We start from the raw sequence: 26,071 nt of genomic DNA on the forward strand, positions 1-26,071 counted from the left end.
TGAAAGCTTATATAATATCAACGTTCACATTGTTTTTAATTATAAATGCATGTAATAGTTGTACTTCATTAATATATTGAGAAAATAATCATAAAAACAAACAAACAAACAAAGAAACATATTTTAACTCATTTAGATTATTCATATATGATTCTTGATGAAAACAATTTGATTTAGGATTTTATATCACCCTAATGATAGATTAAATTTATATTGTATAATAAGTCATGAATAAAATGATAATATACAGTGATTAGAATAATCTATCACATTGATAATAAGATAAGATATTTATGATAAGAAATTAAAACGATTTATAGTTTATGAATAATTCATAAACCAAAATTGAAAGTTAAAAATTGAATGAAATAATAAAAGATGAAAATGTATACAGAATGAAGTGATAAGAATAGCAACTTATACTTATGATTTCATAATTGGAAAGTATAAAATAAAGAAATTTATTAATGATCTACATTATAAATGAAATAGGTAACCATAGTTTTCTTTTTTTTCATTCTAATCAATACTTATTAAAGACATTTTTAGATTTTGTTGTTTATTTATAATTTTAATAATAAAGAATATACTTTTAAGGAAAAAAATCACCATTTCAACTAATCATTGGTATGCTAATTCATTAAAAAAAACTCTAATTCTAATATTAAAATGTTGCCCTTGATATATTAGTGATTAATAGAAAAATAGACTTTTAAATTCTTTACTGATATCACAAGGATGAACTTTTTGTTGTTGTTAATTTAAGAGTCACTAGAAAAATTAATGAGAACTTTGAGAGAACTTATTTTTTTTTAGTATTTTTGTTATAATGCAAAGCTTCAGTATAAATACAAAACTATTTTTAAAACTGCATTAAAGTCATGATACTGACAAGATATCTTCTTGACAATCAACATTAAAATGTACAAAGTCAATGATATTTATCATTCTACATAAGCAACTTATTAAAATGTTTAGGATTTAAAAGAAAACATCACAACAATTATGTTCATTAATAAGCTATTACATTTATAGGTTCCAGCGATTGATTTCTAGTATATTCAACAGCATAGTTAAGAAATCAGAATAGATTAACTCTAGAAAGATGAATCGTCAATACAATTTTATGTCAAAATACGGTCAAAAATAAGACACCAGGAATATCGCAAGCTTTTTATGACTAGTTCATGGTTCAATAAAAGTTGTTAATATGGGAAAATAACTTTATAAACTCATTTTCCAAAACCTTCTAAGTCTTAATAACGCATTGCTCGCTTGATCAAACTGAATTCTGTGAATAAGTGTTTTGATTAGTAGATCCTTATGTAGACTAGGTATTATTATTATTAATGGAATATTACGAAGATTTTCGATTTCGCATGTTTATTTGTCGTTTACTTGACAGAGCTACGAATTTCTATGATAGATGTATCTTTTGATTGTTGATCTAATTCAAGTGACAGCGTACCATAATTTTATCATGCAGTAGTTTGAAGTATACATAAACTCTTATATACATAGTGGGGAAACAGTTGTGAACAAAGTGAAGTGGGTCGTTATTATCAATAAAAAGGCGGTTGTCACTTCTCGGTTGTCCAAGGCCCAGAAAGATACTTTTTATTGGGGTACCTAGAAAACGAATCGGGTTAGGGATGGTCTTGATGACCTAGAAGCGCGAAGGTAACATACAGGGGACAATTATTCGAGACCGGATACATATGGCTATTGTGTAAGTGGTTCTTGATGCATTACTCCTGTACTTCTAATACTTTGCTGTCAGTGGTGAAATTCGTAGAACAAGGTGGGGTGTGCCTTTTTAGGGCCAACCTACTTTTAACACCATCTTTCCGTCGTGAATAAACATGACTGCAGATACTGGCTGGTAAAGGGAAAAACCTTACTGCCGTTACATCCCTATACAATTGGCAGTACGACTGCAATACGACAAAAATGCCACTCTGTCATTCAACGGAGGTGTTGAGTGTAACGCAGTCAATCATGGTGAAAGAAAACCTACGAAATAGCAAAATTTATGCCTCTAAATAACTCTGTAATGAAATTATTCCAAAACATTTACCAGCGAGTGACTAAATAAAGGAAAATGTAACCGTAATTACTGACTGCGGTACACTTAGATGACTCGAAAATGTGGAGTTTGTCTGCAGCCCGCACAGCTCTGGATTTTAAATAGGAAGTTATGATGCACCAAAAATTTTAACACAACAAAGACACGTTTTACAATACTGACACATTTAAATAAATTAAAGAAGACTTTGATGATAACAATGATGTCGTTTGACAAGCTACTAGAACGAATAACCATAGTATTAAAGTTTTTATTCAGAGTAATAAAACGTCATAATACGACTGTGTTATGTGGAAATAAACATGCAAACGGACTTACTGTGACTTCAAGTAGCTGATTACCGAGAAATAAAACTTCTATTGGTTTAGAAATGGAATCAGATGGACTGTTGATAACACCAAGATACAGAAGGCTGACACGTGAGTACAGAACTATACACAAAAAGAAAAAAATAGAAAATATCTATTGTGATGCAACAGTATGGAGGTATGGATGAAAAGAAAGCCTACCAGAAGCAATCATAACAATGGACCTAAACGTTAAAGCAAGAAATAAGTATTTGGAGTAATCAAATTTGGTGAAAAAGCATTTTCAAGCAAATTAACCCAATAGCTGTTTTAATAATGAACGACTACAAGGTCTATTCCTATCAAATTTTGGCTCTTTCAATGAGTTCTCAACATAACTGATAACAACACTAATAGAAATAATAGTAATTTTAAAGCAGTAATCAAGTAAGTGTTTATGAACTTGGCTTTAAGGCATACTTTATACAAGTCAGTGGTGCTGCTTGGTTGTTAAAATTAAAGTAGGTGAAGTGGGGTATGAGTGTGGAACCAATTATTTGTGTGCTGATTGTTTTGACTCCTAACCTAACATTCTACGTTAGCACTAAACCAATCCTCAGTAAATAAACAAATGGACTAGATATTATTATACTGATGATAGCTAAGTTGCTGTTACTTAAGATTATTTCAAGGTACCAGAAGGTTTTTTATTTTTAAATGTACTTAATAAAAGTCCAGTAAATTGAATAATGGTAATCAATGACTTTAATGATTTATTTTGATAAAATACGATCACTAAGGAACAAGATTTTAGCGTAAAAAAAATCAGAAGCGGAAGAAAAGTAAGACTAAAAACAGAGTTGCCTAGATTATAAATACATCACAAAACAAAGTTGAGCCTATTGTGAACCAAAATATTCAAAGAGTATGACGTATTTATTCATACACATTATTGTGAAAAATGCTATGTGAATTTCCACCTATTAAGCATGCTCTATGGGTACATCACATTTACTACGATGTTGTTTTGTTGACCGATCGATGACTTGAAATGGATATAACATACAACTTCATAAATGAAAATTTTTGTAAACGATCAACCAGGATGCTTGGAATTTACCATATGCACGTTAAAATAACCATGGAAACTAGAAATAGTTAAGTCCCGTTACCAAAGTTTTGATTACCTTGATTGGGAAATTCATTGACTGAAATCAATGCAGCTGGTAACTTCGAAAATTTATTTGCTGGGCTCAAGAAACCCACATCGTTAGTTGAACCTCCAGAACATATTTGATCAGGTTTGCGGTGATGATCAAACTCCCAAAGTAAACTTGAAATTTGGATCAATTTTGCGTCATCCGCATCAATAGTTGTTTTCAATAAACTTTTTTTCTCGTAAGAATGAAGTATTATGGGTTCAAATGCATAATTATCAATTAGATCATTTATGCTAGTCGAATTCGATGTGACTTGGGAATAGCTGCAATAGTTCGTAAGAAGTTCACCAGGAAATACTCTCAGATTGTCAACCTGAAGCAATAGTTACCAAAACATCTTATTTAAAAATATTAAAATTAGTAGGCTCAATAAATACAGAAGACTTGTGGGATTAAAACACCTAGAATTGCGTCGGCTAAAATCTAATTACTACATCAACAGCCTTACAGATCCTTCTAGGTAGTAGTCACAGATTCATCTGAGTGAACACTTATTTAGTAAACTCCATACGTCTATAGCATAAATCTTGAATGAACTGTCCATCAACCTAGATGGATTTTATCCAAAAACGTCTACCAACTGTGGATGGGATGGGTGAACGTTTCAATATTTTTACATATCTTACTAAATATTTCTATCACAACGGATTCTTTACAAACTTTAGTGGCCTATGCAGGCAATTTAAAAGGTACTTAAAATACGCCACTAGTAATGATTTTAAGATAACTATTGTGGAGTATAAAATGTAACTGGATAAAAAAGTCAGTGAAAGACATATCCAATTATAAACCACGGTAAAATGGTGGTTTTATACACGGCATTCTCTACGTGAAGCTTGTTAATACAGTACGCCAACAAACAACAGTGACCTAGGTCGATTTTCATCACATTTACGGGCACAAATACCACTAGTGGAATATGTTGTTAGCCCCTAACCGCTTTTATTCTTGAGGCTGGTAAAACATGTTAAAACGGTGGAAAACTGCCGATAACGAATAAACAAAGGCACTTGTCAAATATAAAACACTCCTTTTCAACTGAATGAAAATAATGACCAAAGTGTGGAAAGCAACTCATTATGAAATAGTACATAAAATACATTGTCAAAGGGCAGGTGATCATTTCGAGAAGCGTGAGCAGTTGTAGGCCTCCTGACAACGTTCACTGAGCAACGAAATATTTAAAATAGAAACATGCTTGCTTTATCTAAAGGTAGCCAGAGAATGGCACAGATGCTGAATTAATAGGCCCATACTACTGACATGGTTTTCAAAAAAAATAATAAGGTCATTGGTAGCGTAGCAATAAAAGTCGTGGAAAAGATAGCCGTACTTCAAAATGAGAGGTATTCAAATAGAAATATCTTACCTTTACAGAACAGGATAAAGGGTTGACTAGTTCTAATTCGAATGACTTTTTTCTTTCATCCAGAGATTCGAGATTGACAAGAGGTATCAAATAATCGTCACTGATGTAGCTGGATCCGAATACCTTAATACTAGAAAATGAATAATTGAAAGAAACCTGATATTTTGCAACACCTAATGACGTCTGAATATATATGGAAGTTTCAAAATCACCAACAGTATAGGGTAAAAATGTTACATTAAAACTGGCAGATGAGGCAGGGGAAAGCGCCTAAAGTATAGAACATTAAGAAAACACAGAACGAACTGTCTGGTTAAATATGGACCAAAATATGAACTGAGAAACTCCGAAAGTAGTGACGAGATCAATCGACTGGTCAGCATCAATGTTGGTGATGGTGACTTCAACATATTTTGGATAAGAAAAGGGTCTAAAAAACGTCATTTTATATACCGCTCATACTGTTCACCGAAATCCAGAAATGATGGTTCAAAGGATAATCCCGAAAACAAAGAAAAAGCATCATCAGTTCTAAAATTATTTGAATTATCAAAAGAGTCTTACCGGCCAGCTTCGAAACCTTTCAGCCGACACTTTTAAGAAATTAAATAAACGTAAAAGCAACTTACAAAGTTTTCTATGCCGTCGACAAGAATTTGGACTTCTTTGTTATTCACAATAAGACCTATGTTATTTAAATTACTACGCATAACACCACTTACCATTATAACAGGATCCAAGTGATGATAAACAAAGCAATAAAAATGCTGCAGTTAGAATGAAGTGCTTGGTTTTCCTAGCCGTGTTGTATAAATCCATTCTAGGTAAAATAATAAAGAACATCCACACGATAACGGCCCCATCGACCTTGAAAGTTAAATCGAGTTCAGTTTATGACCCCAAGACGTTGAATTTACAAACAAATACAATGTCCAACAGCAATGAGACGATCTCGTACAAATCAATTATTTTCTTAGGATCGCTTTTTGCTATTTCGGTATGATTGTGTGTATTTGATAATGTTTAGTAGGTAGTATTCAAGCCAGTGGACTAGACTAATTTTAGTCAGTTTGATAGTTATATATCTTGTAATCTGAGTGCATGCATTTGTCTCAGAGTGAAACGGTTTATAGATATCGGCAGTTGTAGCATCATCAAGCGAGGGGCTTTTTGATCACAATAAAGACCACATTGACATATTGTGTACTCTTAAGTTGTGGTGTCTTATCCGACGTTGTCTTTGAAGGAACTAGTATCCACAGCGGGTCGAAGTTGTAACCTTTGATTATGCTTATTGTGCTGTTGTTATTGGTTGTTTGGAGTTGCGTACAAAAACGCTGACACATTAACCCTAGAAATATTATTCTAACATAGGACGTCCTGTAGTTTCCCAATACAACATTATATTCGTAACCATATTTGACGAGATTCAAAAACTGTCTTAATCCATATGTGTGGTGTTTGATGACAGTAAACGTTACTAATATCTAACTCATACGATCAACTAACCGGTTCGATGGAAAATTCGTAATGTGTAGTGATAAATCACTCAACATAGGTTTTAAAGACACTTCTACATGCTATAACATGAGCAACAAGGAATAAACTCCTTTGAATTCGATATTTTGCAGTCCAGTTTCCAAAGGCGGTTCGTTTTTTCTCCTGGTCTTTTCTTTGGGACATTTCATGGAAACAACGGCTGAGTGACGAATTGCTGGCGAAAATAGCAGTGGTCATTGGTTAAAAATGCACAGACAACTTGTAATCGCGAAGAAGCTGCCCATTACCATTCATATAACCTAGACTTATAACACGACAATTGACCACGGAACAGTACTTAGATAAACGATATACGACTGCACCAACACGACAGGCCAACTTCAAAGACTCTCAGCTTCATGAGTGCACGTGATGTTGTGACAAAGATTATCTTCTTATTTCCAATCTTGGGGCCATATACGCTAAGTAAGCTATCATGTTTAGTCCCCACAAACTAATCTCATATATATCAGGCTCAAAAGCTTCCGTTATTGCCAGTTTGGCTGTCGTAAATTGAGCTTGCTCTCAAGATTTTTTATGTGCTTTCATGTCCCCAATTTTGTGTAGTATTCAATATCGTACTAAGATAACTTAAAACATGCTCACCCAGACTCTTAACTTATAACCTAGTGGTCGGCGTTAGTTGCAAATTACCTAATAAAAATATACAATACAGAAAATGAGAGTCTCGTGTAGCCAGATGAACTAGTCGAAGACAACTCTACTTTATATCACTGTGGTTACTTATGACAAACACAAGAAAGTCTTAGACGTAGGTTGACATGACCTAGAACTGTACAAATATAGCGAAATCTACGTATAAAATTGCCGTTCATCGGGGCTGACATGCATTTGCTGAAGATAGAGTTGTAAAATTATGATCAAGTTCCGGATCAGTAAATTCATCTATTCAAATTAGCGTTCCAGTTAGTCTGTTCAGTTTAAAATGGTTTACTTAGTTAAAAGAAGACTTTGTCGAACTCATTACTACTGAAGCGTGATAGGATCTAGTGATGCTGTGGTACGTGCTACTTATATTGACGATCGAACAGTAAGGAATGGAAACAGGATGCAATTTGTATGAAAATGCAAGAATAATGAAGTCTGAGTCATTTCGAGATAATTCGTGGAATTTTGCAAATTAAGCATTTACCTTATGATTGTTAGATTTAATTAACGAGTCCTGTAATTTGTGTTAAATACATTCAATTGTCCCCACTCGAATTGTGTTCACTACAATACTAGTAATACAAATGAATTATTATCGAAAATTCTCTTACTCTGAGGAAACAGCAAAAGTTTATTAATTCTGGACAAACAGGTGACGGTAATTCCAGGAATAAAAGTGCACCCACGAGAGACATGCTTCACAATAAATGTTCTGATTTTCAATAAAACAATTATTTATACTCGTGTTCATTGGTTGATGCTGCATTAGATTAGTTGAAATTATCAAAAATTTCACGAGTTGAAAATCGACTAATCTGCGGTTTTGTTCGGCTGCATTAACTGATGATTTGCACCATCCGTTTGTCTACCATAATCTAACCTAATTTAACAACAGATTCCGTATGTTCTCTTCTGTGCATATTTGTGACTGATAATTAACACCAAATTGGGGGTGACTTTTTATTACCAGTGGTTTTAGATATTATAAACGTCAATTTATGCAGCTGATTTTATAGCCGAGTTCACAATTTCGATTTTGATAGTTTTGGTGGAAAATATCAGCACTGGTTGAGATAATTTTTAAATTAAAATGGCATAAAAAAACATAATGTAAGGCATGTTCAAGCTAGGTTAACTTGTACGTTGATGTGGAATAAGAATGTTGAATTAATATAAGACAAAACTTGAAATGTGGCTTATGATACCACAGTTAGCAACAAGACTGATGATAGAGACTTTTTATGAGCGACTACGACAGTAAGCTTGGTGGCACTTATAAATATGGGTAAACCGGATTCAGAACCAGAAAGTGACGACTTGATGTTTAGTCAAGTATACTTCGAAGTTAATGCAATTAGTTTCTTTGAAAATTTTCGGCAATGTAATAAGAAGATGAAGATTATCAGAATTATGTGATATATTAGCGCAATACATTTCGAACAATATGATCACACATATACTTGTTAAGAGCATTTGTATGTAAAAATTAAAGGTCAACTAGACTGAAAATGGAGTTTGAGGAGATAAGGGTAATAATAAAAGTAATAATAATAATAATAATGTGAACACAGTTCGAAACTTAATCACTTTGAATAATAAGTCAATATAATAATAATAATAATAATTTATTCTCAAATAACAGTTTGTTACATGAGGCATGCCAGTTTACAGGCAAGATCAAATTGATACAAATGATACAATATACACTGTATTAAATTACATAGCTGTGTTGAAAATTTATAAGACATGAATGAAGATTGTTTTAATCAGTACTATAGTTGGCGCGCTTCACGAGAGTTGCGTTGCGAATGTGCGACTGATGGTCAAGAATAGGTCCATTGAAGGTATGATTATCTAGAAATCTCAACCTTATGACCCTTTGGGATATCCAAGGCTTTAAAGATGGTGCAGGATGAAGTAACCTGTTCCATATCTCAAGGGGGCTGAAAGAGGGAGCAAGTAAAAGAAAACACGAGAGGCAGAGTAGCCAATATTCATGTAGAAATGTCTAAGGTATGATTACTCAGTCTAATTTCCTTTTATTAAGGTATTTGTTAAGAAAGAGCATTTTAATAGGTTAAAGAAAATAAGCTTTAGCAAGGTGTGCGTGGACATACAACTGACAAATGGAGGCGATTCGGAAAAGAGCTGAGAGTATAAGATTATGTGTGATTATAAAATAAAATATAGTGCTAGAAACAGTATTGTGATATACAACTGGCTATCTTCCTTTTATTATCGAAGCTATTAGAGCCCCTTTCGTTTTTTTTTATTTGTTTTTTTCAGGATTATAGGGTCTTGAGTAGGCTTCGTATATTAGCGAATTGTCTAGTTTGCTTGTAATAGGATTTCTGGGTAGGAAGTGAAACCAATTCAACGTTCGTAACACGATTTAAAGAGGTATTTTGCGTGATAAATCAGCTTCAATACCTTAAGTCCGTGACATCCCACTAAACCATAAGGAGCCGTAATTAAACAAAATGTTCTGCCCTAAAGACATGGGTGGATTGAAGTTATCTCCCCACCTTCATGTGTTGGAATACACGGTCTCTACTAGGTCCATGTTACAAGCAAATCAGATATTTAAAAATTCTGTTTTATGGGTTAGATGTCCATAGAGTATATCACACTGCTATGAAAATAACTAATGGTTTAAAGAAGTAAGGATTAATAGTAAATCAAAAGATATGAGAGGGTATAAAACTGTAGAAAAAAAGAAAAAGACTTTAGGGTGAGAAAAATAAAACATTGAGAAACTCACAAGACTTTGTGGCCAAATTTTGAGCTTTGAATGATCGGCCTTAGTAGATCAGCATCCATAAGATTGAGCTATCTGTCTACTTGCAGTAGAAAAAAAAGCATGACTTTTAGGAAGAATAATGTACATTTAACCTGTAGAGATTTGGGGACTGAAAGCTAGGGTTAGGAGCATGAAATCATGATTAATAAACAATGAATAATAGGAAAGGATAAGCCATATATCCTATGATTTGGTTATATTCAGATTAGTAACAGTCGAACTTGTTATAATTTTGTTCTTTCTAGATACTAGGCGGTCCGTAATAGAGTGCCTCATCGGTGGGCGGGAGTTCAAGGTAATGTCGAAGCTCTTTGGAGTCTAGAAATAGGGTTATTAGCTTTTTGAATCTGGTAAACGTATCATAGTTACGGATAGGCATTGGCAGCCTGTTCCACAATAAACTGTACCGTACCGTAAAGAACTTGTAACGCATTTGTTTTTGGTGTTTTACGGTAAGTAGTGTATATGCGTTGTTTCTAAGTCTATAGGCTGGGTCGTGGGTGACAGTCGGGCAGGAGGTTAGAAAAGAGAGCCCATATATCGCTTTGTAGAGAAATATTAAATTGTGTTTTAGCCTACGGTGCCATAAAGGTTCTAAAGATAGATGCTTACATCTGTCTGTGTAATCGAGATTCGAGTTACATCCTAGTAGTTGACGTGTGAAACGTCTTTGAACATCTTTGAACGTCTTTGAACAGGGTAGGTTTAAGGTTTGAACAAACTGTTTTTGAATACACAAAAGAGGTTTAAATTTTCGTATGTCCAAGGCTTTAATAAACCTTAGTACACACCCTTTTACACTTTTATAAAACACCACAAAAGGCGAGTTTAGATCAACCTTATGGCCTGTTTCAATTATATGTTTAACAATAGAGGATCATGGATGTTTTTCCTCTTCTCTTATTGGGCCACTTGGTTGTATTTGTTCCTGCGACCATTTTGGTACGTGTTCACACACCCTAATTTTGAGATCATGATTGCTCCTCCCTAAGTATGTGTGACACACACACACATTTAGATTGGTAAACACAGTGGGATGTGACACAATTGTTTTCATGTCTTTTAGGCTTTTAATGAAGCATGCACCTTGTTCTTTCTTTGATAATGACCTTTGCTGCACAATACATTTTGTTGATGACTGATTTAAGTCTTTGTTTCAATGAAAGGCTATTTGAATCACCTGTGAATTGTAAGGTGGTGTAGACAGGCTTTTTTTTACTAAGGCTGCAGTATGTCTCATTGTACCATGGACTTTCCATTTATTTATGAATTTCAGAGGATAGCCATTTTCTATTAATTTTTTATTTAGCAACTTAACATCATCATCAATGGCGTCATTTGTACAAATACGATCAAGCCTGTTGAAAAGGCACATTATCAAACCCCGTTTGTATTGCACAGTGCAATAACTATAATAATTAAGGTATTGACGTGTCCATGTTGGTTTTCTAAAAATGGACAGCTTGACTAAGCCATCTCGTCTACTTAGAAGTATATCTTGGAAGGGAAGCCGATCGTTCTTCTCCTCTTCACATGAGAGACTGATACGCTTTAGGAGAGTGTCAAATTGATGCAATAAACAATACATATCCTCTTCTCGTTCACAAACAACTAAGATATGGTCCACACATCCCTTATAAAGTGACATGTTTTCGATTACGTCATCAGCCAGAATTTCAACATGTGCCATGATCACATCTGCTAACAATGGTCCTAGCAGACTAACTATTGCAACCCCATAAACCTGGAGAAAGTATTCACCTTCAAGTGAACTGAACTTAATCAGTACATTATAATAATAAGTCTTTACGACTTTTTAAAGGGGCACGAAATTTGAGATTGTTTAAATATGTGTAGTCACATAATGTATCAATAGTCTTTTCATAAGGTACGTTCCTAAAGGGAGAATTCACATCAAATGAACACATTGTCTTTTCCTTGATATTAATATCACCTAAATGGTCGATCATTTCAAAAGAATCCTTCACAGAATACTTACATAAACATTTTCAAAAAGGGTCAAACGATTTTGTTAGCCATTTATCCAGGTTTTGTTTAGATGATCGGCACATTGATAAAATTGGTCGTGAAGGATTGTTTGGTTTGTGAATTTTAGGTAGTCCATATAAATGAGGGTACTCGGAACACATAGGTTTTAAAAAATTAAAATTCTTCTATATTGATAATATTCATTTGCATCGATTTTTGAATGTTTGGATTTACTCTTCTGTTTGGTTTGCTAATACTTCCAAATTCAACATCAGGCACAAATTTTCTTTCATTTGTAACAATTTGATCTTGCCTGTAAACTGGCATGCCTCGTGTAACAAACTGTTATTTGAGAATAAATTATTATTATTAATTCCGAACAGATCCCACACGTTCACCGTTTCGGCCCTATCCGGGTGTCTAGTTTTAAATGTAATTCTTCTCAGTTATTGTAAGTTCATCCCTAAAGATTGGAACCAGACAAGACTATCTGCTGTCTCCCATTCTCTTTCTTCTGATGGTTGACTGGATTATGGAGAATAGAACCGCTTAGAAAGGACTGGACGATTTTGAATTCGTCGAGTACCTAGTTCTTCTATCCCATAAAACCAACAAACGCATGTCAAGGCAACTAGTGTAGCAAAAGCCTCTTTGTCAGTAAGCCTCAACATACACAATGGGAAAATCAGGATCCTCAAATATGAAACAAAGAACACCCATCACACTTGTCCATAACGGAAAGAACAATTACACGCGACACACATTTACCGAAAAACCCTTTTTATAACAGCCTGTGCGTGAAAGCCATTGGTCGGAATTTTAAAGTGTAACAACGATGTCCGAAAATAAATAAAATAATTGACAAAATTCGCATATCTATTTGATATTTCATATCAAATATTGATATTTCATAATAAAATGCATGTAAATGTCAAACGCATGTATTAGCAATTTTATATCCAACCAAAGTTGAAGTAAGGGTGCTACAGGTATTGATAGTGATGTGAATAATCAACCCCCCTAGTTTAAATGTCGCTGACATCCTGATGATCTCAGTATTGTTGTGATACACTGCAGATCAAGCTCAATGTAGTCCAGACGAAATGGAAGATTTAACAATACTGAACCTTCAGTGTAACACAAAGTAATTATCATGCAGCTTATTGTGGTGTTTGAATGAACTAATGATTCATTTGTATCTGTTGAATACTTGATTTCGAATCCCAAACACAGAACATTCGTTCGTACTTATCTTGTACTTTTCGATCTGACTGGGTTATTTCTGAGATTGTTAGTTCGTACTTTAATTCAAACTCTCCTAATTATCATACTTATCTAACATAATTCGATGATCCCAAATAACATTTAGCTAGCTACTCTAAGTGTGATGAGACCAATGTCTTTACGCTCCTGTCCTGATGCTAAGAATCTTTCATTGAATCTAGATTTCTTACTCACTTTCAACGGTCTTATACTGGTCTTTGAGGTACATAAGATTGACATATTACTAGAGATTGTGATCGATAAGGCTTAAGGTTGGGTGTTTTACGAACCGTATATCAAGCTCCCTTTACTGTTCATTTAAACAAGACAAAGTTCGTCCGAATAATTCTTCACTTGTGTTCATCTGTTTTGAGAAATAGAATTGACTGTTCGTGAAAAAATGAAGTCACTATCGAAGTCCTAAAATGTTGGCACTGACACGCAAATGTTCTCTTGAGATTGTCCAGGTAACGGATATTGTAATAATAAAGAGAAAATAGACTGACATAGTGCATCTACTAATATCAAATGTTCGGTTAGTTATAAATTGATTGGTTTAAGAAGATTCGACCAATATAAAACATCAAATGTGTTGCATACGAACGAAGAATATATGAGTGGCAACGAATCAACCAAGCTTGTTTTGGATTGATACAATTCTAGTCTTAATGCGGTACATATGATGCGTTATAGGTGGATGCTTTATAATTTGGAGGCAGACTGAAATTGTTTAAAGATATTCGCAAGATTATTTAGTATATGTCTAATCAAGTCGCTCAATAACCAAAGTACTTTAAAATGTACTTAAACCAGGTATACTGAATTTAACACAAGTCAAGGTTACTGAATAAATTAATAGGACTAGACAAGGTTGTTCAAGACTTGTGTCACTAGGTATTTGGATATGTTTTATTCCCTTTCCCGTTATCCAAAAATGGTTTCTACTTACATTTCAAGCTTCACATGAATAACTTTCACGTAACCGTTTTCACAAATAAAGTGGAACTGTTGAAACAAGCGTATACAATATGATGAAATACAGTTCCTTATGTATGTAATGATCTTATGCTTTTTCGTCGGAGTCTAAACGGAGGGTCGTTGTAATCCGTGTAAATACAAATTTCTGGACGTGAAAAGTTTAGATAGCAAGTAAAAATAGATTCATCTGTGTAGCTACCTTGTTCCATTAGAGACGTAATAGCAATAATTTTGTGTGTGGATCTATTAAAAGAAATGTAAAGTAATACGACTATGATTCTATTGGGTTTTGTTTGTTTATCTAACTAAACTAAGGCCAAACCTATGTTGTGACCTTGGCCATGGTTTAAAATACTGCCGTAGAGTGCTGACATACTCAACTTTGCGAACTCGCACCTGTCGGTTCTAAGTATAGCATCTATTCTCGTAAGGACTTAACTTTTTTATTACTGTTCTTTGGGTTTGTAATCATTGCGTGTTTTAAATGTTTGATAAAGTTCAGTTGTTGAGAATATAACTGTATATACCTTTGTTTTAGTCATATTTCCGTTAAACGATAAACCTTACTTAATTATGTTACCTTACTCATAGCTTGCGTGACTCTTGCCGAAACAAAAGGTTTGTGGTAATGTCCAACGAATTAATCCTGTCCATTAGTTATAAAAATAATTTGGTAGAAGGGAATTAGTTCAACTTGAGAAACCCCTAAACGGAAAGCACATAGAACTAGTTTATTTTCAGTAGAAAAATCAAGTAAGATTGTGGTTTATATATTATTTAGTATAGTTAAATCATTTATGAATTATATTTCGAGTTTTTCATGTTACGAACAAATAAACCGAGCAGCTTACTCACTGGTAAGGATCATTTTCGAGGCACGCCGCAGATGGTAGTTGGGTTGTCCTTTTTTAAATTGATTAACAGAAACTTCAGTTGTGCGTAAATGACCTCACTTGTGTTTGTATTGACGAACTTTAATTACTACCCTGAAAAATAACTTTCAGTGTTGCTTTGAACCTAGGGCTTTCTCACAACTCCCATCGAGCAGTCCTACTGATAAGCAATTGTCTACTACGTTTTTCTCCAGATTTGCATCCAAACTGTTAATAATCAACAATGGTACGTATCTAAAACTATTCCCATTCCTGACTGGTTCTCCTGTATGATATAGTTTTACTATTTCAATGTAGTATTTGAAAGAAATATCACAGAGTTTTCTGTTACTTTCAAAGTCAGAAAGTTACATAATTTCTAAATAGATCGGCCTCTACATCGACACCTATTTAAATAATTATTACATATCTCCCGAATGATTGTCTTTAGATTGACTGCACAAGAATCAAAATATTAATTTAGTTAGTCCTGCTAAATCATCTTTGAAAACGTAACTGAAGGATCTCTTATACCATCATAGTGTGACTCAAGCTCTCTATCCTACTCTGTAAACGACCCTTGGTTTGTCGAATGCTAAATTGGCCTTCCAAAAGTTAAACAATAGCCGAATAGAAGTGTCTATCCTTCTACAACAGCACGAAAATATAAGATCAAAATTACAGCTTAGTAAAACAGTAAAAGTTTGTATCAATAGGATGTCCAAGCCAAGGTATTCAGTGGCGTTCGAATCATAAGTCAGTCCATCATTAACTGATCCGCAGCTCCACTTGGATAGAAATATTTATGCTGCGATTTGGAATTCATGTTATATGGATCATACTTATAGCTACTATTATCCTACAATATTTGGCCGTTCTGGAGAGCTTTCCCCAACGTTGACTCGGTTATGTGTCTGTATTCTAAATTTCATATATTTTATTGGGAAAGGGAGTCTGTAAGCATAAATTTACTGCTTTTATGTACGAAAAAACGTGGAGTTTAATGTGCTGACATTTAAGTTATTCATTTAATGTGCGGTAGTCAAAATTTGTATCTTCGGAATGTGACAGTTTATCAGCTTATTAACAAGTATATTACGATATTAAAAACAAAAAATAACAGTAAACCTAAAGAAACTCGTCGATCTGTATTTCGGTTATAAAAGTGAGTTCTTGGACCAGTACATTCCGGACCAGTTTATTATTGAGAGCAGTAGAATGTATCCATATATGTTTGCAAATAATAAACGTTTGTTATATTAGCTTTCTTTCGTTGTGTTGTTTTTTTGTAGAACGGCTTTGGTAATGGATAGATATGACCCTGTGGAATCGCATCCTAGAAGTTCGAAATCATTCATCTATCTTGTCATCATATCACAGGTTTGTCAATCATAAAGACAGCTCAACTTTCTTTTAGATTTTTGGGTTACTTGCCGTCATTTTAACAGCTGTTTGGTTGGGAAAATACTGGGGTGGTTTTAGTTGGACTAACGCCAACACAGTCTTCAATTATCATCCTCTGTTCATGGTTTTGGGTCTAGTGTTTTTATATGGCGATGGTAAGTGTGATGTGGAATTATGTATGTTCTTCACGATATATATATGTAACATGTTCATTTAAATTTCGTCCATTATTATGAATCATAGATGTTTTTGTATTTAGTTATGGGTTTTAAGTCAACCCATAGTTTGTTAGTATATGGTAAAACCCGTTATCAGGTATATACAATGCTATGAGGATATTATTTGTCTAGCTGTGTAGTAATAGGAATTATTGGCGCATGATTCGACCAACGGGTTCTAATCTGTCATATTTCATTAAGGAGGGGTATCGCGATGGTAAACCGATCGCATGACATTCCTCATCAGTAAATGTAATATCCAAGTATAGTCCTCACAATTTAGAAGATATTTGTATGTATAGTGAATTCAAAATAAGTTTGTCGTTTTGATATCTAGAAGTATAACTAACGACTTCCAGTAGTGACTTAAATTTCAAGCTATATATGAGAAGATATACATTCTCAAGCGTTTTCTACCAACTAAACTTCTATATTGTGGAAACATACTCTTGAAATTATCAGTTTAGATTACGATTTTCCATACTATATTTATTAATACAAAAAACATAAACTTATTTCAGCCAAACTGGCCAGTGACAGATCATTCCGAAGTTCAAGCATTACAGTGCGTTATAGTGTATTTATACCATGCAGATGGCAAATATGAAATAAATACGGCTATTAATTTTGACGGGGATTTTATGATTTGCAATAATAATGAACGGGTTATAAGTGGTTCAGATGAATAAATATAATGCTGACCAAATAATGGTGCACAGTGAACCAATTTTCATCAGTGATTACTGCTCACAAATTCATCCGGTTCATTAACTCAAGCTCCCAATCAGTCAGAAACCAAAACATATAATGATTGGCTAGTTGAAAAATTTTCCCCAGTAGTATAAGATGTTCATGTGTAAGATATTCAATGGGAAAATAAATATAAATATAATTTTGTAGCTAAGCAATCGATTTATATAAGTCTCATCGATCGGTCACTTTCATGATTTTAAGATGTATTTTCCCTGTTATATCAGTGATGTATAGAAAGAGTAGTTTTAGTTTAATGTCCATTCCATCCTTATTGGTGGACAGAGATGAGTCACACTGTACATATATATCTGCCCTGGTAATCGGCTGTTATCATTTAATATCAAAAAATGGTTGAAAGTCCTATAATCCCAGCAACACTATTATTGCAAGAACGTGAAATTAATGTACAATGTAAAAATTTAAAATATTTGGAGACAAAAGTGTAATGTTTAAAGATCAGTATTTCTTAAATGTGTTGTGTAAATAATAAACCACTTTTTATATTGTATGTTCAGATTATCATAGATTACATACCAACTTACCTTTTTACTTTTACGTCTAAGATATAATTGGATGTTGGACTATACATTGAATTTTGTATAACATCCCAATCTGTTTTCTTTTGTGTGGTTTTGTCCGGCTTGTAAAGAACTGGTCTGTCTCTCAATAAAATCATCATATAATTTATAACTGGACTAAATTGACCGTAAAAACGATTTCTGTGTTGTTATATGCTTTAGAGATTTTTCTTGCAATCTCATTGTTGATTCTTTGAGAGCTACTCATATCATGATGTTCCAAAACTGCCATACTTTTGAGCATTCTAAGACGACTAATTGGGAGTCTTTTCCTGTTGTTGACTCACTAAAGTAAAATAATTAGGATTTCCCCAGTTTTCATCATAAAGTGTCATTAGCTGGGAAATCGTTGAAAAACAAAAACCTACGAATGCATGATTCATTCTAGTTTGAGACTGACAAATACTCCATGCTTGCAACCCCTCATCAACCGTGTCCAATATTTCCAGGTCTTGCAAGTCGAAATCAAACAGCTCTGTAGTCTATTCTTATCCTCACACGGTTATCCAGTACTACTGGTAACTGGTCCCTTCACTAGTGACAAATTATGATTCCTCACTAGACAACAACACTTTGTGCTCCTTGAATATTTGAATGTTGTATCATACTCCAGAAACTTCTCAGTCATATAAAATATCTAGAACTGGGTTTCTATTGAGCAATTGTTAGCTGAAATAACAAAGAAGCTCTCTCTCTCTCTATAGATCATTTTGTGTCTTCTGGAAATGATATGATGCCAGATTAAGCCTAACAGTGAGATTTTAATTAATTAGAGAATGAGTGAATTAAAAGCTCGTTTCTTCCTATCCCTTATAACATTTTATCATATTTATGTTGTATTTATATTATATATATGAGCGTATTATTTTATTACATAAAAATCTATTCATTTGGCTAGCGGTTTTGTCTTTGATGTTTAATCATTCAGTGGCTCAAGACAACCTTTCTTCCATAATAGAAAATCAGGTGTACCTCTTTCATGCTGTTCCATTCAGCAGTAACAAACACCACTTTCATCATGATCTCAATCAATGTACACACCGACCAATGTATGCGTTTTCTGGCTACTTATTATAGCCAGTAATATATTGTATTTTATTAATATTTAGAATCCGGTAAAATTTATGGGCAGGATAAGTTGTTACTAGATAACTCTCTGTCGTTTTGATTTATTAGCTTTTATTGTACAATTTGCAGATAACTATGTAAACTGTTTGTTTTGTAAACATTTTCCTATTGTCAGTGGTTTTATTTCAAATATTTTAATTTTTTCTGAATATAATGTTTTTTTTTCTCTCTTTAAAAAAATTGATTATAGCAATTTTAGTATATCGTGTATTTCGATCATTCCGAAAACTACCAATTAAAATTCTACATGCTGTCCTACATATTCTTGCATTCTTATTCGGTGTTCTAGGAACTAAAGCGGTGTTTGATATGCACAATGCCTTATTAATACCTAATTTATACAGTCTTCACAGTTGGTTAGGTATAACAGCTATTATAGTGTTCGGATTACAGGTAAGGCGTATAATGAAGATCTACATCCATTTTTATTCATATATGTGGTTGTAGAAAATCTTAAGATTTTTTTTACTAAATCACGAACATGTAACACCGAGAAGATATTACGTGCTTTAAATAAGGGGGTCATAATGTTGTACACTGTTATCCTATTGTGGCAGCTATACCGTTCTCATGCTTATCAGTTAAAATTATGTTGCTCTTGGCTAATGACTGATAAACCATCAATAATTTAACTGGATATACGTTAGATTATAATAGACTTACAGAAAGAGGTAGAAGACATACAATTAAAGGTGATTAGATCACATTTGACTCTTATTCAATATCTTTATTAAATTCAATAAGAAATACTTTGGATTATCCCGTCGTTGATCCTATTGACCAAAATCTGATCTCCATGGTTGGCATGTGGGTATCCTGAGTGAACATCCTTTCCGGAATGTAAGTACATCCTGCCGACAAGTCCCAAACAGGACGAAACGCGCATCTTGGATTTCACAGCTAGCCAGATTCCATTTATTCCATATCTTTGCTAAATGAAATGCCAGTGAAAAATAATCTTTTCAAAAGTCCATTTTTAATCTAGTCATCAAAAAATTATAAGATTTTATTGTCGTCATAATGAACTGTGTCAAAAGGATCCAGGTGGTGTATAAGCGTTGAAAATGTACATTTGTTACGAATTTCACGAGTTCTCGATAAGCAAAAGTAGTTACTTCATGAGTTTAGTGAAATTGCTTTAAACATTCAAGTAGTCTATAAAGAAGTCATGTCTATTTTGTCTTTTCTGTATAATTATATATATACGGGGCTACACTTAGAAATGAAATGCCTTAATCTATAAGTATAAGTGAATCTGTAAATGAGCATATAAAGGAACGGTTATGACAGCTTATCCTTTGCATAAATTGAAAGCATTAGGTTGATGTTAAAAACTATTCTGCACATAACGGCATAAAACCTTTTTTCAAGAAGCGTAACAGTCGACTTCTTGATACTTTGTCCAATCAATCTTCGATTGAGTTAAAACGTCATCTATAACGTCTTTCAAAGTGTCAGTACTGAGTTAGCTTCAGTAGGTCAGATGACTCATGATGAATCCCCTCGAACACCCTTAATCATTTAAATTAATTTAAAACCCATCTAATTTACCTTCCATTGTATGAAGTCCAGAGGTACTATGTTTTTAGTTTAGGGATGATAACAGTTATTAATAAGTCGTGCAATAAGGAACCCATTGATGTTCGGTACGTTTGCCTGTAGATTTTACCATTAAAATGTAGTAGTTTGACAGTTTAATAATAATTATTCCACTGCACCAAAAAAATTACATGAACAATATAATCTTTCAGTCAATGGAATGCTTCAGTGATGAGACTATACCCAGAAAGGATATAAGCTAATCAGGGCAATGAGTATGATTAATAAATTTCAAACAATCATTGAATAGATGATATGAAACTTGCCTTTTTTAACCTCATATTCGATAGTAAGTTGAACATTTTATGTCAAGAATATTTTGAGGCGATATTTCTTCTTTGTATGTTTCAAATAGCCCATACAACCTAATAATATATGAAGTGAATGGTCGGAATACTACAAGCAAGCCAGGATTTCTGACTGAAATCCAACTTTATTTAGCGAAGGTGGAACAGACAGTTGTATCATTTTCTTATATGTAGATTTTGTCTCATCAAAACTATTAACCTTTTGTCGATAGTCACTCTAGTTTATCGAAATAACACTAACAATGTTGTACTCCATAAATGACTATTAGCAGCTTTAGTGGACGATTTAATATTTCTGTTTCTATGAATTAAGTGTCCCAAAGATCAATTAATCTTCAAAATAAGCGATGCACTTTGAAGTGGATTTCAGTCGACCATATTTTCATTTCATTTCATAATCTACTAATTTTTCTGGTTTGGTTCAATTTAGTGGGTTGCAGGTTTAATTGGCTTTCTGGTACCCCAGACACCCCAAGTTGCTCGTAGTAAACTTCTTCCCATACATGTTACACTAGGCAGTTTTTTATATTTACTAGTGATTGGTGTATGTATCTCTGGGATTACAGAGAAGAACTTTTTTTCGAAAACGTAAGTGTCATTTCAAAGAAATAATTACCTACCCATTTTTTTCGTTTTTTTATAATATGTAGTACCAATAATAAATCTTATATCGTTTATTCAATGGTACTTTCAGAAGAGATTTAACTTTTACTATATAGGGTTTAGGTTAAGACTTAACTCCATTTATTTCAGTTTAAGCAACTGAGTAATATTATTATTCTGTATACAAAAAGTTTGCTTTAAAGCTAAGTTTATTCATATTGGTCGCAATGGCTCAGATGTATTTGCAGTTTATTTTCTACTAAGTGTTAGTCTTCAATGTTACTTTGTACATTTTATGTCTCGAATACATACCTTCTCACTGAAATACGTTCTCAAATGTTTCATCCTTCCACGATCATTGATATTATCGTTATTTCGGCTCCTTTGGTATTTATTTTCAATTTCGTCATGTCAAATTGATGTGGTATTGGAACTTGGGCTGATGCACATTTTTAGTAAGCTGTATATTCATTATGAATGACTAATTACTTTATTCTTAATTTAGTAAGATAAGTATCACAGTAAATAACTCAGCGAAAAATATTCACTATTGCCACAAGTTACCGTCTTATATCTAATTCACCTGTAACTTTTGAAAATTGTGTATTAAAAGATTTTTAACAGTGGTTATTCACCGTTCATTTTCACTTTCAAATTACTTTGTCCCATTTCGCTCTACTGGTTCTATTATAATCTATTTTGTCCTTTCGAAGTCACGAGGTAATAAATATGCTAACAAACTTGATTGTAATATTCTCACGGTTGAAAATGTGTTATCCAAAAGTTTGAACACCTCATCATAGTATGGTTGTCTAGGTATTATGTAATGATGTTGAAGTTGCAGTTAGGTTTATAAAACAAAGTTGACATATATCTCCCGTGCTGTTTTAAGTTAGAAGATTGACAGTTCAAATGTAAAATAAAGTATATTACATAACTGGATTTAAAAAACCATCTATTTACAGTTTGTGATTTAGTCATATATAAGTCGATAATTTCACGTATGTTTCTGATGAAAAGTAGTCCAGTTAACAAGAAAATTTGTACTACTAAAATCGATATTATGTCAAATAATGATTAATGAGTTACCAGACATCTTATTTCCTACAATTTATTGTGGATTGGTAGTGTAGAGATTGAACCAATCATCGGTTTTCAACCAGTAAGTCTCCCAGGCTCAGACAACATTTCTTAAATATCAGTCTGCACACCGGGTTAGTACCTTTAAATGTCCCACATAAACAATGTAGCTCTTAATTCTTTTGTAAAGTAGACCCATACTTATTGTGAGTAAAATTAGAACATAATTTCCAATTATTTCTTTACGTAAATCATCGACAGTTATATCAATTTAATTGTTATATATATATTTTTTTCCAATAATAATTATCTATTTATTTGTTATTTAGTTATCCAGTTTTGAAAGCTGGTGAATTAATTGGCAATTTACTTGGTGTTGTATTGGTAATATTCTGTGGTTTAATATTTTATTTAACTCAAAATCCAAACTATCGTCGTACAGAAACAATATCTCCAGAACATCGTGCATTACAAGAATAAATACTATTCGTAATGAATAACAATAATAATCACATGAATTAAACCTATTAATTCATGTAATAGTATTTAATATTTTAATAGAACTATGATCAGTTGATCGCTTTCACTGCTTCTCTTCACTCTTAAACATTCATTTTCATTTTGTCATGTAATAATGTGTTTGAAATCATCAATAACTATACTCAAACCAACTATTATTATTTGTTATAATTCAGTTCTATTCAATTTGTTATATGTTGATGTATTTCTGTTTGATTATTTTGCATTATACGTTGTTCTTTATTCTAATTTTCTTTTGACTAACTTGATCTTGTGATACATTGTAATGTTTATTATCATTAAATCAGATAATGTTTTGAACAATTATCTATTCAGATTTTATTATTCGTGTTGTTGTCGTTGTCGTTGTGGTTTTTATCGTAAAAATATGTACTTCTATTTTCCGGTCATTGATATCTGTACATCTTCAACTCTTTTCTCTATGTTTAATCTGTGAATATTTTTTTAATTTTATTTGTAACTTTGTCAACATATATGTAAGCATTATAATACTAATTCTCTTCTTTACATGTTTACCTATTCAACATGTGGTGTCTATGGCATGATGGGTTGGGAAAAATGATTTTATTCACATCCAATTCTTTTTCTTATCTCGCTTCATTTGTTGTTTTAATCTGTGTGATTTAATAAACTAGTGATTATTGTCCTTGTTTTTCAAAAAGAAAAACAAACAAACATATTTTTATCTGCGAACATGTGTTTACTTACTTGAAAGATAAAAATAGAGTATCCGTTTTGACGAACCGATTTAATCTCTTCATTATTATTATTAGTTTTCTTTGCAGGTTGAATTTAATTTTTCTTATTTATGATAATGGTGTAACTGAACTTTATTGATCATTCATTTGTTTGTCTATGTGTATGTTTGTGAGTAACCATTCAATTTATTATTGGAGATGTTTTACTGCTTTTATGTTAATATATTTATTTATATATTTTTACCTTAGCAATTTCGATTTTCATTGTGTATGCAAAGCTCGTTTTAGTATAGTTATTGTTGGAGTGATCCAGAAAATTTCTTGCAGAAAACAAGGAAGGCTCAGGAAACATTAAGAAGCTACTATGTTTAGTAGCATTCTAGAATCTTCGTGCAACCCAAGGACTTCTAAAAATATTATAAAAACCCTATATTTTCTGTATTGAAATGAACCTTGGAGTAAAGTACTCGCATACTTTGCGTCCTCTCTCGTTGTTCAGGTCTTTGTATAGTTCTAGCTTAGGAAACGAATATAGCGTTAAATTTGCAAGATTTATCAGTTCAACTGCAGTGAAAGAAAAGTCATTAAAATTTGTGTTCTTGAACGTTTATGAAAGATTAACAATTCAAGTATGAAAACACAACTTAGAATGACTCAATGAACAATTGTGAGAATCATGCAAAATAAAAATTACTGTAGTAATGTGAAATTGACTAGGCCACTTACTGCCATTTGTTATACATGTTGTCCGCATATTTAATAAATAAAATCGTAGCGCGTTTAGTTTGGTACGTTTGAACTTTCAGTGTCAGTATATGTATGAAAGCGTTCAGAATAAGATCTGAGTATATTGTAGGATCAGGTAGAAACAAGTATTTTCTCAGAAAAATTTAGAATTCTCTGTCCATATTATTGTTTTCGTTAAAAATTCTATTAAGTTATTTATCAAAGCCAAAAACAGATCTGTGTGTTTGTTAGAGCAGATTTCCTGATTAAAGGATTTTTGTATATGCCACAGTGTTCTGTGCGAAGAATACAGAATAAACTGTTGATCTACTATATGCTTTTCTCCTTGATGGGATCTACCTCTTTATACTGTTATAAGTAGTTTCCCGTTATGTGAGGATGTTTCTGTTTAAAGTGTAACACATCCTTGAGATATTTTTAAGATTTAAATTGATACAGTCGAAAGACGGCTAACAATTCACTACAGAAAAGAGTAGAATAAGAGCATCAGAGATTCTGAATTACAGTTATTTAGTCTTCATTATTATAAGAATCAGGAGAGTTATATTTAATGAACTCTTATTTAGTTTTTATAGTTTCCATCACAGATTTATTTAGGCTATTATTATTATTATTATTATTAAATACCTCTAAAGAGATTTTATTCACTAATTTCTATTTCGAAGTTTGTAATGATGTTTCTACTCACAAATAAAGTAAAAGTATCATCGGTAAATTATACATTACTGATATAGTAACACTACCATAAATGTTCCTGCTTGATTAAAAATTAACACAACTGAATTTAATGATCAAGTTCATTGTTTAGTAACTAAATGATTAACAAACTCCCTAAACTAATTAATTATCGTGACTAATCTCATGCACTTTAAAAAGGTTATTAAGAATTTTAAAAATGTATGGTAATTATAGTTTTTATTTTTATTTGAAATTACTTTACAAACTTATCTGTCAAGATTAATAGACAATCAATAAGTGGTGCGTCGACACTGGAAGTTTCTAACACAAAGTATAATAAAACGTTTTATCCCAAAATTGACCATGATAATTTCGTGGGTGTACACTGATGAGAATACCCATAATTGCGGTAAATAGCTAATTCACAAATGAATTACGTCTATAAGTTTAAAGAAAGGAACAATCTGTCAACAGTAAAATAACATGGTATGACAAAATTACCGATTTTCACAGTTTGATACCTTTAGAAAACAAAAGTAATAGATTTATATGGAATGAAATATTCGACATCTACAACCCTAACATTATAAAGTGTTGAATTACAGTAACTGGTCCTATGTCCAGCACATATAGCTTATTTTAGCTTCTGGACAAACCATTTTATT

At 32.7% G+C, this 26,071-nt stretch overlaps 2 protein-coding genes across 4 annotated transcripts in view; one reads left to right on the plus strand and one right to left on the minus strand.

The window, feature by feature from the left end:
* The window catches only part of MS3_00005327 (uncharacterized protein), an 86,249-nt gene extending 80,390 nt beyond the window's left edge, over positions 1-5,859 (minus strand). Inside the window, exons 1-9 of the mRNA XM_051213380.1 lie at positions 5,685-5,859; positions 5,592-5,647; positions 5,527-5,555; positions 5,425-5,493; positions 5,269-5,392; positions 5,119-5,232; positions 4,963-5,085; positions 3,561-3,906; positions 2,405-2,517 (exon numbers count right to left, since the gene is read on the minus strand). Of these exons, the coding sequence (XP_051069355.1) occupies positions 2,405-2,517; positions 3,561-3,906; positions 4,963-5,085; positions 5,119-5,232; positions 5,269-5,392; positions 5,425-5,493; positions 5,527-5,555; positions 5,592-5,647; positions 5,685-5,805 (1,095 nt within the window). The 5' untranslated portion in view covers positions 5,806-5,859. The remainder of the gene's footprint in view (positions 1-2,404; positions 2,518-3,560; positions 3,907-4,962; positions 5,086-5,118; positions 5,233-5,268; positions 5,393-5,424; positions 5,494-5,526; positions 5,556-5,591; positions 5,648-5,684) is intronic.
* An 8,659-nt stretch (positions 5,860-14,518) lies between these two features.
* On the plus strand, positions 14,519-24,224 carry MS3_00005328 (uncharacterized protein). 3 transcript variants are annotated; one of them, XM_051213382.1, is made up of 9 exons: positions 14,538-14,626; positions 14,792-14,818; positions 14,858-14,953; positions 14,987-15,057; positions 16,365-16,452; positions 16,490-16,631; positions 19,344-19,546; positions 21,491-21,648; positions 23,073-24,224. In XM_051213382.1, exons 5-9 carry the CDS (start codon positions 16,378-16,380, stop codon positions 23,221-23,223), a joined length of 729 nt encoding a protein of 242 aa, XP_051069357.1. In that variant the 5' UTR covers positions 14,538-14,626; positions 14,792-14,818; positions 14,858-14,953; positions 14,987-15,057; positions 16,365-16,377; the 3' UTR covers positions 23,224-24,224. The 3 variants fall into 3 exon arrangements, with proteins under 3 accessions (XP_051069356.1, XP_051069357.1, XP_051069358.1); XM_051213381.1 differs by lacking the exons at positions 14,792-14,818; positions 14,858-14,953; positions 14,987-15,057 and having other exon boundaries at positions 14,519-14,626; positions 19,443-19,546; XM_051213383.1 differs by lacking the exons at positions 14,792-14,818; positions 14,858-14,953; positions 14,987-15,057; positions 21,491-21,648 and having other exon boundaries at positions 14,549-14,626.
* The last annotated feature ends 1,847 nt before the right edge of the window (positions 24,225-26,071 follow it).

This window comes from Schistosoma haematobium, chromosome 3 (assembly GCF_000699445.3).
Source record: "Schistosoma haematobium chromosome 3, whole genome shotgun sequence".
Classification (NCBI taxonomy): Eukaryota; Metazoa; Platyhelminthes; class Trematoda; order Strigeidida; family Schistosomatidae; genus Schistosoma; species Schistosoma haematobium.

Bases quoted from the DNA above. Each gene is read 5' to 3' on its own strand.
- MS3_00005328 (XM_051213382.1), top strand. From the start codon at position 16,378: ATGGATAGATATGACCCTGTGGAATCGCATCCTAGAAGTTCGAAATCA. The intron at 16,632-19,343 runs GTAAGTGTGATG...AATTGATTATAG, and splicing joins AGTGTTTTTATATGGCGATG to CAATTTTAGTATATCGTGTA. The intron at 21,649-23,072 runs GTAAGTGTCATT...TTTGTTATTTAG, and splicing joins AAGAACTTTTTTTCGAAAAC to TTATCCAGTTTTGAAAGCTG.